The 15,093-nt window shown below is 44.4% G+C and overlaps 1 protein-coding gene across 2 annotated transcripts; it reads left to right on the plus strand.

Annotated features, from left to right (window-relative positions):
* Positions 1–2,850: 2,850 nt before the first annotated feature.
* Positions 2,851–14,232, plus strand: LOC123244514 (ETS translocation variant 3-like). Of its 2 annotated transcripts, XM_044673029.1 has the most exons (5): positions 2,851–3,075; positions 5,084–5,146; positions 5,747–5,984; positions 7,208–7,323; positions 13,067–14,232. In XM_044673029.1, exons 2-5 carry the CDS (start codon positions 5,101–5,103, stop codon positions 14,230–14,232), a joined length of 1,566 nt encoding a protein of 521 aa, XP_044528964.1. In that variant the 5' UTR covers positions 2,851–3,075; positions 5,084–5,100. The 2 variants fall into 2 exon arrangements, with proteins under 2 accessions (XP_044528964.1, XP_044528965.1); XM_044673030.1 differs by lacking the exon at positions 2,851–3,075 and having other exon boundaries at positions 4,821–5,146.
* The last annotated feature ends 861 nt before the right edge of the window (positions 14,233–15,093 follow it).

The raw sequence follows: 15,093 nt of genomic DNA on the forward strand, positions 1-15,093 counted from the left end.
AGAGCAATATCCTAATCCCTTTCCCCCTTGCAGGTTTAGATAGTGCTTCCTAAAAAGATATTGAGACATTCCTCAAGACTCAGAGGACCAAAGGTTCAGACTACAGATGTCGTCTCATCACCTGAGTACAACACTCCTTAGAAACTCCAGGGACACTCTGATGCTTGACTGGTGAATTTGTTAGAAGCTTCACTCAGCTGAATCAATTCAAGGAGTTCTTAATGCATATCCTGGTTGAATGTCCTTGTCATGTTATCTTTTATTAACTACTGAATGACCTTTGAGTGTTTCTTCTTGTTCCAATATCAAACCTAAACGATCAAGAAGCTGGTCTGAGTCAGGCTCAAACCAAAACAATTTTCCCCCTTCCCCATTTTGATAAACCAGTTCAACTCTGTCCTCTTCTCTTGAGTCCCTTGCCCCCTTATCCTTTCTTGAATCTTACCTTGGCAAGCCCCAGTCTTAGACTACTCCCAGTATCTCATGCCTCCCTTCTCCTATTCACATGCTGCTGAACAAAGCCAGAAAAAAAAAAAAATCACAAAACCATGTTGACTGGATCCACTTCAGATTTATGCTACATAATCTCAACTGGTTCCTCATTATTGCAAGATCATCCTTTTAACCCTCCCTAGTCAATCCATTATACTATTTACCAAAGAAAAATTACCAAACTTTTTTATCCCTGTTTAAATCTCCCATGACTCCCTCTTCCCCTACTCTGCTAAGAACCTTGCCTTGATCTACTTGTCTAGCCCTAATCTCTCTACTGATTTCTAGTCTTGAATCTCTACTTTATGGAACATCTCAAACTGGATGTCACATAGACAGTTCAAACTTGGCATGTCCAAAACTGAACTAATTTTTTTTCCCTTTAAAACTCTCCTTATTCTGGATTACTTTATTATTTTTGAGGGGATCACCATCCTTCCAGTCACCCAGGCACATAACCTACATGTTATCTTCAACTCCTTACTGTTGTTGTCCAGTCATTTCTGTGGTCAGACTCTTTGTGACCCCATTTGAGGTTTTTTGGCAAAGATACTGGAGTGATTTGCTGTTTCCTTCTCCCCCTCATTTAGCAGATGAGGAAACTAAGGTAAACAGGATTAAGTAACTTGCCCTGAGTCAGACAGCTAGTAGCATCTTCAATTCTTTACTCTTTCTCATATTAGTTGCCAAGTTCGATCATTTCTACCTTTGTGACATCTCTTCTCTCCTCTGACACTAATATCACCTGATATAAGCACCTTACACTAGGATTACTGAAACAGCCTTCTCATTTGTCTTCCTGACTCAAATCTCTCCCCACTCCAATTCATCCTCCATTTAGTCATCAAAGTGATCTTTCTAAAATGCAGGTCTGACCATGTCACCTCTTCTTCCCTACTCAATAAACTCTAGTATTGTCCTATTGCCTCCAGGATCAAATATAAAATCCTTTGTTTGGCTTTTAAAAGCCCTTCACAACCTGATCCATTCCTACCTCTCCTCTTTTCTTACACTTTACTCTATGTACTTTGCAACCTAGTGACCCTGGCCTCCTTGGGGGTTCCCTCAAACAAGACATTCCACCTCCAGCATTTTCACTGACTGTCCTCCATGCCTGGAATTCTCTTCCTCCTTATCTCTGCCCCTTGGCTCTCTTGAAGTCTCAGCTTAAATCTTAACATTTGCTAGTCCTTCCTGTTACTAGTGCTTTCCTCCTGTGATTATCTCCAATTTATCCTGTAGGTATCTTGTTTGTATATAGCTTTTTTGCAGGTTGTCTCCTCCATTTGCATGTAAGCTCCTTGAGGTCAGTTTTTTTTTTACTTTCTTTTATCCCTTTAAGAGGCTTAATAAATGCTGTTAACTTAATTAGTTTAATAGGAAAGAACTCCAGGTACACATAAAAAGTAGACAAGAAACACATCTCTCTGTTAAGATTTAGGGAGGAGTGGGCATTCTCAACCCTATTCAAATGAGTCCCGCACCTCTGTGCAGCAATGACACTCCAAGTGTTTTGTTGTTTTTTTTTAGTAGGGACTAACAAAAGGCAGGTTTGTTTCCTAATTCTAAGAACCAAGCCAAGAGTTCTTTAAGAGACAAATCTAAGGCTTTCCCTTCATAGTTTAGAAAAGGGAAATGGAAAGAGAAAGGAGAGGGAGCTCTTGATAGGTTTAGGAAACAAGATTTATCAATTACACCTGGTCAGTACAAATTGTTTTCTGATTATGCGGACGGCAGAAGTGAGAAGGAGAAAAGGGGGGGCATGCTTCCTTCTTGTCTGAGAGGATTTAGGTGAGCCCCTGTTTCGGAACACAGGAAGGGATCTGAAGCCCTGTGAGGTCTGAGGGTCTTTTTCCAAGGGTTTGGAACCCCGTAAGGTCTAGGGAATCTCCTTCCGGAGGTCTAGAGTCCTGTAAAGGCTGGAAGTCACTTTCCAGGAGGATTGGGTTAGAGTACAGGTTCTCCTTCCCTGCTTTCTTCGGGACCCCTTTCCTCTTCCAAGACTTCGGAGACACCGCCCCCTTCCCTTTCTCCTTCAAGCCCCACCCCCGCCCCCACATAATCGCTCGCACAAGCGCAGGCCCGGCGCGCGTGGGCATGGCGTAAAGACCCCTCCCCACAGGCTACGTCACTCCCCCAGGGAGCCCCGCTGAGCCTCTCCGGCCTCTAGCCCCGCCCGATGTCTGCTTCTAGTCTCTCCAGCCCCCTAAGGCGTGCGTAACGTGCCCCCGCACCATGACGCACAGCACTCGGGCTGGGGCGGAAGCGCGAGTTTGGGCGGCGAGGAAGAGGCGGAGTGTGGGCGGAAGTCGCTGTCTGCGGAGAAGAGAAAGGAAAGGGAGACGGGGCGGAGGTTAAGGAGGGGGTTGGGGGTAGGGAGGGCAGGGAAAGGGACTGTAACGAGAGGCTGTGAAGGAAGGTGGGAGGGGCTTGCCTCCGCTCTCCGGCTTGCCTCCCTTCTTTCCTGGCTAGGGAACGGAAGTGACGAATCCTCCGAGAAGGTCACTTCCTGCTGGGGTGGATGAGGAGGAGCCGGAGACGCCGCCGAGGAGACGGGACCGAGACGGACCGCGGAGGAGTGAGGTGAGTCCCAGCCGCGATTGGGGGCCCTGCCTCCCAGCAGTAGCCACCTCCCGGGCTCCGCAACACCTGCTACCTCCTGGACCGAGACGCCCTCTCCGCTACCTACCGGACCGCCGCCTCCCTCTGCGCCTGCCGTCCTCGGTCCAGAGCCGAGGCCGCCCCCCCGGAGCAGCAGGGCCTCACCCCGCGCGGGCTCAGGAACCCCGAGAGTGGTGTGGGGCCCGGGCGGCGAACCGAGGACACAGTGGGGCCCCCACGGGCTGAAGCGGGGGTCGGAGACTGTGCCCTGTCCTGCAGAGGAGGCGGCTCGGGAGCAGGGAGCCCAGGGTCTGGGGGGTGGGGGAGGGGAGTGGCGCGGTCCTGTCAGCCCCCACCCCGGGAGTCCTCGCAGGCTGAGGACAGCCAGCTGGGAAAGAGGGTAGCCCAAGTTTCAGAGGGCTGTTAAGGGAGTTTGGAAGTTAGGGACGGAGGTCCGAGCAGTTGTTGAAGGTATGCGTTGGAATGAGGGGGAGGGATTGGGTTGGCAGGTAAGGGGACTTTCTGGGCAGATCATTGGTGAATCATGGTCTCGATTGTGGCGATAGTCGAAAAATATTCCTAGGCCACTTAAAGGGTCTTGACGAGCTAGGGAGAGGTTTGAGAGAGTTGAGTTGTTCTGGGAAGCTTGCCGGAAGGCTGGGAAAATTACTTTTTTCTTCAACCGATGACATCGAGATGAAGGGGGAGGGGTGCTGCCGGAGGACGGTTGTGTGTTTTGTGTATATGTGAGTAAAAGGCAGTCCTTTTAATGTCCTATATTCTCCAGACTGCTCTACTCTATCGCGTAGTAATTCTGGAAGTTTTAAAATGTGTGGAAGAGACTATTGATAGCCACCTGTTCTTAAGAACTTTGGTTTGGGAAGTCGTCTTAAAATGTCTCTGATTAGGATTTCTACACCCAATCATTCCCCCTCCCACCACCCGGCCAGCACCGAGACACCTACACTTCCACTAGGCTTCAGCCTGGGCTGTGTATTATTGACTGATGAATGTGCTGGGATTGGTGCTGGCTTAACTCATACTTAAGGGACAGTAAGGAATGGATTTCCTAAAGAGAAAACACCTTCTCCTGCCTCTACCTCCCCACTTTCTCTCCTCCTTTCCGAGAGAGGTAAGAAAAGAATGATACTTAAACTAAAGCAATAGGAAATGCCCTTGAGGAGCCAAATGAATTCAGCATCACATCTGTTGAAGAGTAGAAGATAGGAGATGAACCTTTTTCCCATCTTCATGCTAAAGGGAGAAACTGTAGAACTATTTAGACTCTATCTCCAAATCTTAGAGTGAGTGTGTGTGTGTGTGTGTGTGTGTGTGTGTGTGTGTGTGAGTGTGTGTGTGTGTCTCTTTTTTTTTTCCTGGTGTAGAGTGACTGTACGGTGTGGTGTGTTTACTTCCTGTATCCCAGGGTATTTTTTCCGAGGGGGAGGGGGCTCTTTCTGGCTAGAAGTTCTCCTTCCCCATGCTCACATAATCCAGCTGAAGAAATCAAAATCAGATGTGCATTCTTGAGTAGGAATAAAAAGGGTTTGGGTTTTTTTTTTTCCCTTAAACTGGTACATCTGGTGAGCTCAGGCTTGTGTATCTTGGCATCTGGATCTGTCTAGTAATAGAAGACAAACTGTTTGACTTGTTTTGGCTGCCTTTTTGGACCCGTCTCACTCTAGCCTTCCCTTTCTACTTTTGAAGGGCCGGTCAGGAGGAAGAAAGCAAATATTAAAGACAGTGTTTACACTTTGTGGTTTAAAGTCAGGTGAGAGATAATTATGGCTCTTGAAGCTGATGACCTAGGGACCATCATTTGGAGACATGGGGATTAACAGTTTGGAGGTGACAAGTTTGGAGAAAGGAGTCTTCTTTATGCTGGGAGCAGAAAAGATGGGGAAAAGTAGAGTTGGAAGAAAATATGCAAATAATCCTAGGCAAGATAATAGCTTCTTAAAGTAATTGTGGCTTGTGTCTCTTTTAACAGTCAGCAGGAGGGAGAAAATGAAAGCGGGCTGCAGCATTGTGGAAAAGCCAGAAGGAGGTGGAGGTGAGCCTTTTCTAGTATATTGGGAATGTCACTTGGTGGTTTCCCGTTTTTCTCCACTTGGGCTCTGTCCACACCAAGTGCCAAACCGTGACTGACAGCCTCTTGGCTGGGTGGTTGCTGCTAGGACAGTTGTAGGCTTGTTTCCTATGGATGTGTGTTTAACATGTCTGTTCACCACACCCTTGTCCTAGACTGTAGAACTTTTTCCTCTTAGAGCCACAATTCCGATGTTAGTATCTTTTTTAGAAAATATTACATTATTTCTAGGGTGTTCATTCCATGTCCCTTTAATTCTTTTGAATTTTAATGCCTTCACATAACGTAGACATAGGCTTTGTAACATAGAAAGGATGGATAATTAGGACACCAGTGTTTGGCTGCCAGTTTTTCCAGGAATTAGTGATTGCAATAAGGACATGTAACTTCTCTGTCCCTTCTTATTCCCTAATGGGCTAGTCCCAGTTGTCAGAAAAGGTGTTTAAGGTATGTTTGCTCAGCACTTTAGCATCCTGATCTGTGGAATGTAAAGTGGGTAGGGACACTGATATTTAAATAGCTCTCAACTTCAGTCTTATCCTTTTCTTTTCCTCTGGTCTTAAGGCTACCAGTTCCCTGACTGGGCCTACAAAACGGAGTCATCCCCAGGCTCCCGGCAGATCCAACTGTGGCATTTCATCTTGGAGCTACTTCAGAAAGAGGAGTTCCGCCATGTCATTGCCTGGCAGCAGGGAGAGTATGGGGAGTTTGTCATCAAGGACCCAGATGAAGTGGCCCGCCTCTGGGGCAGAAGAAAGTGCAAACCCCAGATGAACTATGACAAGCTGAGCCGAGCCCTCAGGTGAGGAAGAGGGGAAATGACCTGTATCTGTGATGCTTTGGGTTAGCTGGAGATCAAACAATTTGGGAGACTTGTGGAATAGTAAGTAACAAACAGCTGGCTAGATAAATTCCTTCATGACCTCAGAGAGGATACCTAAGAACACCTGAATGTAAGTAGTGAAGGTGCTGGAAGAGAAAGCATATCTTTGGTGGGTATCTGTAGGAGGAAATTCCAAAATGGCTGGCTCTGAGTCCTGACAGGCAACCAGTTCTCCTCAGTGGTAGAGAGGTTGTATTGTTATAAGAAGTGGAGTTCATTTATAATCCTAGGACTTTCTTAGCCCTGTTTATTATAAAGTGTTTTGGTAGTGTGCCTATCTATTCTTCTCTTCTTCCTGACCTCTCAGGAAGAGGCTAAGAAGGGCAAGGAGGGCTGATTTGGTTATCTTATGCTGGGATTGATAGCTATCCAAAAACAACATTTTTTGGGCCTTGTCAGTCCATAGGTTGTTTGATTGTGACCTTCCAAGAAGTCCAGAGGTTGATCTGTGTGAACTTCCTTATGCACTTTGCTCTTGTCACTCTCAGTTTCAGAGACCTTTTATCCCTCAGGGTCTAAAGGGCAATTTTATGGCTTGTCTAGTACTGTCTAAGTAGCTTGAAGGTACCAGTCACTCTTAAAAGTTCTCTAGTCCTCCTCCTTCACCTTTGTTGACCCTGAACCCACAAGTTTATCCGGCAGCTTTGTCTGAACTCTATAGATCCCTTTGAATCTTTGAGGTTGAGGCAACCCAAGCTGGCTGCTATTTTCCAGATGAGGGTGTACCATTGTTTGACCTGTCACTACAAAACAATCCTGCATTCCTCACCTCAAGTTATAGGCATAAGGCCTCCCAACTAACCACACTGTGGATCTCTGTGGCGCAGGTTGTCTTCCCCCACCTGGGCAAGGCAGACAAAAAGAGATAGTGTATGTGTATAATATGGCCTCCTGACCAAAGAGAGAACAGGAAGGAAACTGGGTATAGAGCTGTGGCTGGGGAGATGGGGAAAAGTGGTTGGGGTGGGTGGGGGGGTATGGTCAAGGGACAAAGACTCTTGCCCTGCTGCCCTGCCTTCCCATCCCCCCCACTGGGAAGGATCTGAAATGATTTGAGCCTTTCATTTGATTACCTGGAATTTTTTGACATAAGTTTGGGGGAGCTAGGAGATACATTAATATGCATATTTGTGTTTTGACAGATACTATTACAACAAGAGGATCCTTCATAAAACAAAAGGCAAAAGGTTTACCTATAAGTTTAACTTCAACAAGCTGGTGATGCCCAACTATCCATTCATCAATATTCGGCCCAATGGTGAGCACCAACTCTTTGGGTGGAGAAAAAAATAAGCTAGAACAAAATCTAAGTTTAATACTAGTGCTTTTTTTTTTTTTTTAACCCCTAACCTTCTTTCTTAGAATCAATAATTTGTATTGGTTCTAAGACAGAAGAATCAGTAAGGGCTAGACAATGGAGGTTAAATGACTTGCCCAGGGTCATGCAGCCAGGAAGTGTCTGAGATTTGAACCCGGCACCCCCCTTCTCCGGGCCTGGCTCTCAATCCACTGAGCTACCTAGCTGTCCCCTAATTCTAGTTCTTCTAAGGGAAATTTAAAAGCAGTGGACACTTAGAACTCCCAATATATTCTTCATAACGTTTCTATATGTCAGCTTTGGGAATTTTTTTTTAAGTTATTGATAACTTTTTATTTTGACCTAGCAGACACATCCCAGCACACCTTTAAAAGTACATTCTCGGGGCAGCTGGGTAGCTCAGTGGAGTGAGAGTCAGGCCTAGAGATAGGAGGTCCTAGGTTCAAACCTGGCTTCAGCCACTTCCCAGCTGTGTGACCCTGGGCAAGTCACTTGACCCCCATTGCCCACCCTTACCAATCTTCCACCTATGAGACAATACACCGAAGTACAAGGGTTTAAAAAAAAAAAAGTACATTCTCTCCACAACTGTTATTGTTAATAAAAAAAAAAAATCAAATGTATCCTTTTAATTTTGATAGTACATAATACTAACATTGATATGATTGACCAGACTGCATTTTTTTAAGAAGATTCCCTTACAATTTTTAAATCTTATTTTATAAACTGCTAAGTCTCCTAATGGTCTGGATCTATGTTTTTTAAAGTATAGACTCTAGAACTTTTTTAACTGCCCTAACTTGTTGTATGTCCCTAATAGCAACTGGAGTCTTTTTAAACACTTCCGATTTTCTATGAAACTACCAAGTTACCTTATCAAGTGAATGCAATCAAAACCACAGTGGCCTCAATCATGTTTGCAGAGAAAAGCAGTCTTTGATGGAGGGGGGAGGGGATGGGTGAAGAATCTGAAAGCCTGGTGGCCTGGGCTGTTGGGTTCTATGGCTTTTTTTCCCCCAGGGCCCCCAGGATACACATAGCCTTTGGTAGAGTTTCCCTTCAGAGCAGCCCAGGTAACCACTGTCCATGGGGACCTTGGTTGGCACAGCTCAGAGGCCTTGTTCCTCTGTAGATCTGGCAGAACCACGAGTTGAAAACTGAAAGGCTTTTCACTACTCCCCAAAGATGAAAATAGCACCACTATCCCACAAATTAAATTGCAATTAAACAGTTTTTGGACATTTCTACCAACTTCCAACTTTGTTGCCCTGGGTGCCATTGCTAAGGAAAGCTGATCTTGATTATGAAAGTAATACAACTTCCAGAGTAAAGTTTGTTCTAGAGCTGAAAAATTGGAACTGGGGAGTGGCTGAGAGAGAATAGAATGCCAAGATCCATTGCAGATCTGTAATTACTACACACAACAAGTTAGGGCAGTTTTAGCCTGACGCTGCTATCATTACTGTTCCATCTCCCCTTTGCTAGCCACTCCCTCCTGTCCCTGGGGCATGCATTTAAAAAAAAAAAAAGTTGGTATTGGAATGCATCTCTCTAATTACAACCTGTTTTCTTTCCTTATGCCTGGGGGAGAGGCGTTAGGAAATCAAACCTGTTTTGGCCACTGGAATCTTGTTTCCTCTATTTCTCACTCTAGTCCCTCCCTTGTGCACCTGGTTTGGGTGGGGAAGGGGATTGGATCTCACTGGACAAAGAATCACACCAACAACCTCAAAGTCAATCTCTTCCCAAATCTCCATTTCCCTCAAATCTTCACTGACAAACCTGTTCAAGATTAGACCACTTTCTATTTTGAAGCTAAGTGTACAGGCAACAACCTGTATCAAAGAATTGGACTCTCCCCATAGGGCAACAGGGAATTCACCCAGTGGCTTAGGGGCCACCTGCATATTTTCAGTGCTGGGAAGGGAGTAATAATAGTCTTCCCTAGCCAGTAGACTGGCAAAAAAAAAGCAGGAAGGGAGCTATCTAACTGTCTGATTCTAGTTGTATGAAGGTTTCCCACCAATAAAAACCCTTTCGTATCTTAACCAAAAAGTCACAGGCAAACCAGAAACAAAACAAGGCTTTTATTTAGGCATGATGCCTGATTGCTTCTGAAAGCTGGGTTTGAACAGCTATTCTGTACACAAGTCAGTTTTGAATAGAAATTGCTCATACACCATACCTGGACCTTATATCATGTAACAGGCAATGAGCCACCTTTATGTGACCTAACTGGGAATCCAAAAAAATGTGGGTTGTAGCCTGCTCTCTGCCACAAACTTCTGCCTAGCACAGTGCTCTGCACAATAATGAATGTTTATTGAATTGTTGACTGTAGGCAAATCAATCAATAAATATTAAGTTCTTACTGTGTGCCAAGCACTGTGCTAAACAATTGCTAGGCCATAATTTATTTCTGCAAATTTGAGGCTTAGGTTTGTGTTCTGTAAGATAACCTTTTAGCTTGATAGTCTTAGAATTCTCAAACTTTCTATGTGGTCTCCTCCCTAAGGGAAGAGAAATCCTGGTGTGCTGAGCTCAAGGTTCTCATGATGCTAATCAAGAAGGTTCTCCCTACCTTCTCAGTGTCTTCTCTATACCAAACATGGGTAATGAACATATATCCCCAACTCATTATCCTTTCAGCCATATGGATGTACTGTCGTCTAGCCTGGCTTCTTGTTCTCCAGCCCCTAAATCAAATCTGGTTATTAACCTCAGAGGTGACACAAAGGAAAAATTGTGCCTTTGGGCATTTTACAGTGAAACAAGTTAGATAAACAAAAACTGCTTAGAAACATAAGTATAGGTAAGGTTTATTACAGGTCAGTTCAACAGATATGCAGATCATTAGGGCATGTGGGGAAGAGGGAAGGAGTACAACAATAAGTAAAAAGTTCTTAGCCCTCCAAAAGCTTCTGATTTAGTAGATGTGTGCCCCCCCCCCCAAGTTGGCAGTACTTTAAAGGTTATTAAAATAGGATGGGACTTTTATCGCGCTAGCTGCTAAGCAGGATGCCAAGTAGAAAAATTATTAAAATTGAATATGCAGTGATCATACACCTTCCTAGAAGGTACAAAAGCCCTGATAATAATAAGTAGGGCTTCATTCACTGAAGAAATATTTAAATACCTGCTAAATGAAGGTATCTTGTCTATTCAGGGCACCAAACTAGGCACTCTTAAGAGATAATGGAACTGTATAAAAACATGGTCTTCCCTTGAGAAGTTATTAATTGGGACAGCTAGATAGCACAGTGGGTACAGTGCCAGGCCTAGGGTTGGAAGGATGTGGATTCAAATCTGCCCTCAGACACTTCCTAACTATGTAAGCTTGGGCAAGTCTCTTAACCCTGATTGCCTAGCCCTAGCTTGTCTTAGAATTGACACTAAGACAGAAAGATGATGATTGTTTTTGTTTTGTTTTTAAGAAGAAAAAAGTTATTAATTAGTGGAATTGTTTACATGTATATAAGTAACTACAATACAATGTAAAACTTATAAGACCACAAAATATGCTATGAATTCATAGGAAGAGATCACTTCCAACAGTGGAAGGGGAAAACTTTCATGGAAAAAGATTTCCTCTAAAACTTATAGTGTTTGCTTACTTTCCCCTTTTTCACGTATAAATTCCCTGAGATCTAATTTCCATCTTAGACTTAATGCCTACTCGGGGTGAGGCAGGAGACAATTTGATATAGTAGAGGACCTGTCTTAAGTCAGAAAGACCTGTATTCAGGATCTACTTTGACTCTTATTGTATGACCGTGCTTATTGACATGACTGACCTTGACAGTCATTTAACTTCCATTCATTGATCTGCATTATTTCCTTACCATGAGTTTCCTACTAAGTCCAAATTCCAAACATGAGTTTGGATCAGGAGGAAAAAAGATTTCACTCTCAGCATAGTGACAATGTGACAGTAACCTCCCTCAAGAAGTTTATATTATACTGGAGCTCTGTGGATCCCATATACAGATGAGTAAATAAAAGGTCATTTGGGCTGGAAGAGGGCACTGATTGAGAGAAAGAAAGCTAAATTCTAGGCAGAGGAGAAAAGGAAAAAAGAGCACTCTAAGCACTGAAGTTGGAGATAGAATGTTAAATATTCTACAGCTTATAATCAGTTTGGCTGGAATGTGGAGTACACTAGAAAAGCCAGAAGCCAGATTGTTATGGTCTTCAAGTGCCAGGTTGAGGAATCTGTTTTTTATTCTACAGGGTGCTACTGAGAGCTTTCTAGCAAGGGCACAACATGATTAGAAGGATTATTTGTCTGCTATGTGGAGAATAGATTGAAGAATGGAGAAATTTGGAGGCCAAGAGACCAATTAGGAGGCTATTATCCTTTGAAGAGGGAGTTAAGTGGTGGCCATCATACAGGTGCCCCTTGGTTAATGAAGGGTATCTATATGATTCTATTTGGTCTGCCATTATTATCCCTGCTACCAGTACCACAGCCACAGAATGGTTGCTTAAAGATGATGCCTTTCCAATACCTTTATTGGGTTTGATACTTGTTCATTCTGTGGCTATTAGCAAACTACTTAAAACTCTGAAACTCAGATTTCCTCATAAAAATCAAAGGAGAAGGAAAAAGTCCTTCAAGGATGGGTCAGTAGTCCTAAAGCTACTTAGCATACTTGTGCGAAGCCAGTCTTCTTTAAACATTAAAGTCCTGTGTAAATATGAGTTATTGCCAGGCATAACTGGATTCTCATTCTCACATGTTAATTATCCCTTTTATCTTTCTCCGTGTTTTTATACATCATCTCACTTTTTTCCTCACTGCTTCCAGGCTGGTTGAGGTTTCAGTGACACCCAGGGTCTTCGGTAGCACCACACCCCCTCAGTAGCTTTAGGACTACTGGCCCATCCTTGAAGAACTTTTTCCTTCTTTGATTTTTATGCTGGAAACTTAGTGTACTGAGAAATTGATGTACAGTTATGGGAAGAGACTTAAGTGGAAGTGAATAGCATTGTGCTGACTTTTCCACTCACAGTTCAAAATTGCTGCAGGCAAATTTGGAAAAGTGAGCAGGTGCTGGATCTTCTTCCATCTTCTGTAAAGCATGCCCAGAAATGGAGATTGCCATATAGAACTTGCTAGAGGAGTATTTGGCACATTATCAGAATTGTAGAGATTGAAAATATCCACAATGGAATTACTATTGAATTCAGGTGATAGCTCTGAGCTCATAAGCAAAAATGCTTATAGTAGATCTTACATTAGTGAGACTTGACATGCTTCCTCCAGGTCACTTTGTTCATTCTCTTGAAAAATGTGGTCTTGTTTAAATACCCCACCCATATGTGAATAGAAGAGCATGTGGTTCTTTGAAGCCCTCCTCTTCAGGGACACAGCTTAGAAGAGTGAGGACACCTTTAGCATCTGTTTATGGTTGCAGGCAAAGTCCTTGCACCCTCACTGGATTTGGTGAGGAAGGGCCGGTAATACAACCCTAATTTAACCTTAATTATAGGCCAGATTCCTTATTTGAGTTATGGATGAGGTGGGAAAAGAGCTCAGCAAATAGTAAGAAAATGCGGGACCTATGACATTTAATCCCAACTGTGATTCTTATTATTGACATTTTAGATATAATAAAGCATAAGTAAATAAAGACACAGTTAATTGACAAGACTCCTTTTTCTTTATTTTTCACCTTCCCAGGAGTAGTTCCCCAGAGTGCCCCTCCAGTGCCGACAGCCTCCTCACGTTTCCACTTTCCCCCTCTGGACAGCCATTCTCCCACCAGTGATGTGCAGCCAGGCCGATTCTCTACAAGCTCCCTAGCTCCTGGGCAGGAATCTTTGAATGATGGCAGTGAACGAAAAGCAGATATTTCAGAGTTGGAGGACAGTTCTACTGACTGGCGTAGGGGTATGGATCTCATGACTTCTCGGAATTCAGTCACTAGTGGAGGAATTAGCCACCAGAAGCGCAAGCCAGACATCATGCTCCCTCTTTTCACTAGGCCTGGGATTTATCCTGACCCTCACAGTCCTTTTGCTGTTTCTCCACTGCCTGGCCGTGGAAGTGTCCTCAATGTCCCCATCTCACCAGCTCTGTCCCTTACCCCAACCCTCTTTTCCTACAGCCCCTCCCCAGGTCTAAGCCCCTTCACTGGTAGCAGCTGCTTCTCCTTTAACCCAGATGAAATGAAACACTACCTTCATTCACAAGCCTGCTCAGTTTTAAACTACCATCTAAGTCCCCGGACTTTTCCTCGTTATCCTGGGCTCATGGTCCCACCCCTGCAGTGCCAAATGCATCCAGAGGAGCCAGCCCAATTTCCCATTAAGCTCCAGCCACCACCAGCTGGGCGGAAGAACCGAGAAAGAGTAGAGAGCAGTGAAGAGTCAGCAGTTACTGTCACTCCAACCATGGCCCCTACCCCGCCAAGGATCAAGGTGGAACAACAAACTGCAGACAGAGAGCCTGACAACCAAGAGCATCCACTAAGAGAAAAGGAAGAGGAGCGCTCTGTGCCCAGTGGGACCATAGATGAGGAGGGTGCCTTCTTTGCACGCCCTGCTGCACCCCCAGCCTGGCCCTTGGTCCCCCTCAGCAGTCCAGGCGAAGAGACCCCAGAGTTGAGTGAAGGTAGTGAGGACAAGCCTGGTAAGGATGCCCTGGCAGTAGTTGAGCCCAATGCCCCCGAAAAGAAAGAGGATGCCTTGATGCCCCCAAAGCTTCGGCTGAAGCGAAGATGGAATGGTGATAGGGAAGCCAGAGAGCTGAGCGAGAGTGGCAAGATTCATTGGAATCTTTCTGGGTCTCCACCCCTCATTGCTGGACCCAGGGGGGTGACCACAGCAGCCGCTGCTGATGCTTAGTATTGAAAATTAATTGGGAGCTGTTTATACTATAATTGAAAACATGTATTTATGTAGCAAGGTTGCAGAGTGGGGGGTGGGGAGGGAGGGAGGGAATTAAGCTGGTTTGATCATTCTAGGGAATAGACTTCTTGTATTTTTATGTTTTGGGGTAGGGGAGGGGTATCTTTTCGTTGTAAATTAGCAGGATGTGAAAAGCTAAGTTGGGGGTTGGGTTGGGGAGGGTTAAATGGGGGAGGGAGAGGGAGCCTCTGTCCCCTGGTAAGACTTGGACTTTTGACAAGGAAACTCCCAAGAGACCAAGACACCTTGGTCATGTTGATAGTGACTGTTGCGGATCCCAAACAACTTTGTTTTCTATTGTATTTATATAGAGAAGTCATTAATGAATTTTCCTCTTTTTGTATAGAGGGAAACATACAGAAGGGGATTGTGGGTGGGAACAATGAGACCATTAATTCTTACGATTTAACCTGGAAAAACTTTTTTTCCATTTTCAATTATTTCAAGGGAGGTACAAGAAATCTCAGTCTTATTTGGGAGTCAGGTGTGAATTTTTCTCTTTTTTTAAACAAAGTTTTCAGGAAACCCTGAAAAGTAAAGCCAGATTAGAGCAGGGCAGAGGGGCAACAGCAGCAGCTATGTGATTGTCAGGAAGCTCTGCCCTCTGGAAGGGCTGCTAGTTTCTTTAGGACTTTTCACCTACTCTACCTATTAAAGAAGCCATGAGGAGTTGTAAACTCTCTTTCAGGGAAGAAAGAAGAGGGCAGGAGGAAGTAGCCTGATGCCTTTAAGAAACAAAAAAACAAAAGACAAGAATTACCCTCATTTTCCTTTCTAGTTGTGGTTTGAGGGAGTTAA

The sequence above is a fragment of the Gracilinanus agilis genome, chromosome 4, assembly GCF_016433145.1.
Source record: "Gracilinanus agilis isolate LMUSP501 chromosome 4, AgileGrace, whole genome shotgun sequence".
Classification (NCBI taxonomy): domain Eukaryota; kingdom Metazoa; phylum Chordata; class Mammalia; order Didelphimorphia; family Didelphidae; genus Gracilinanus; species Gracilinanus agilis.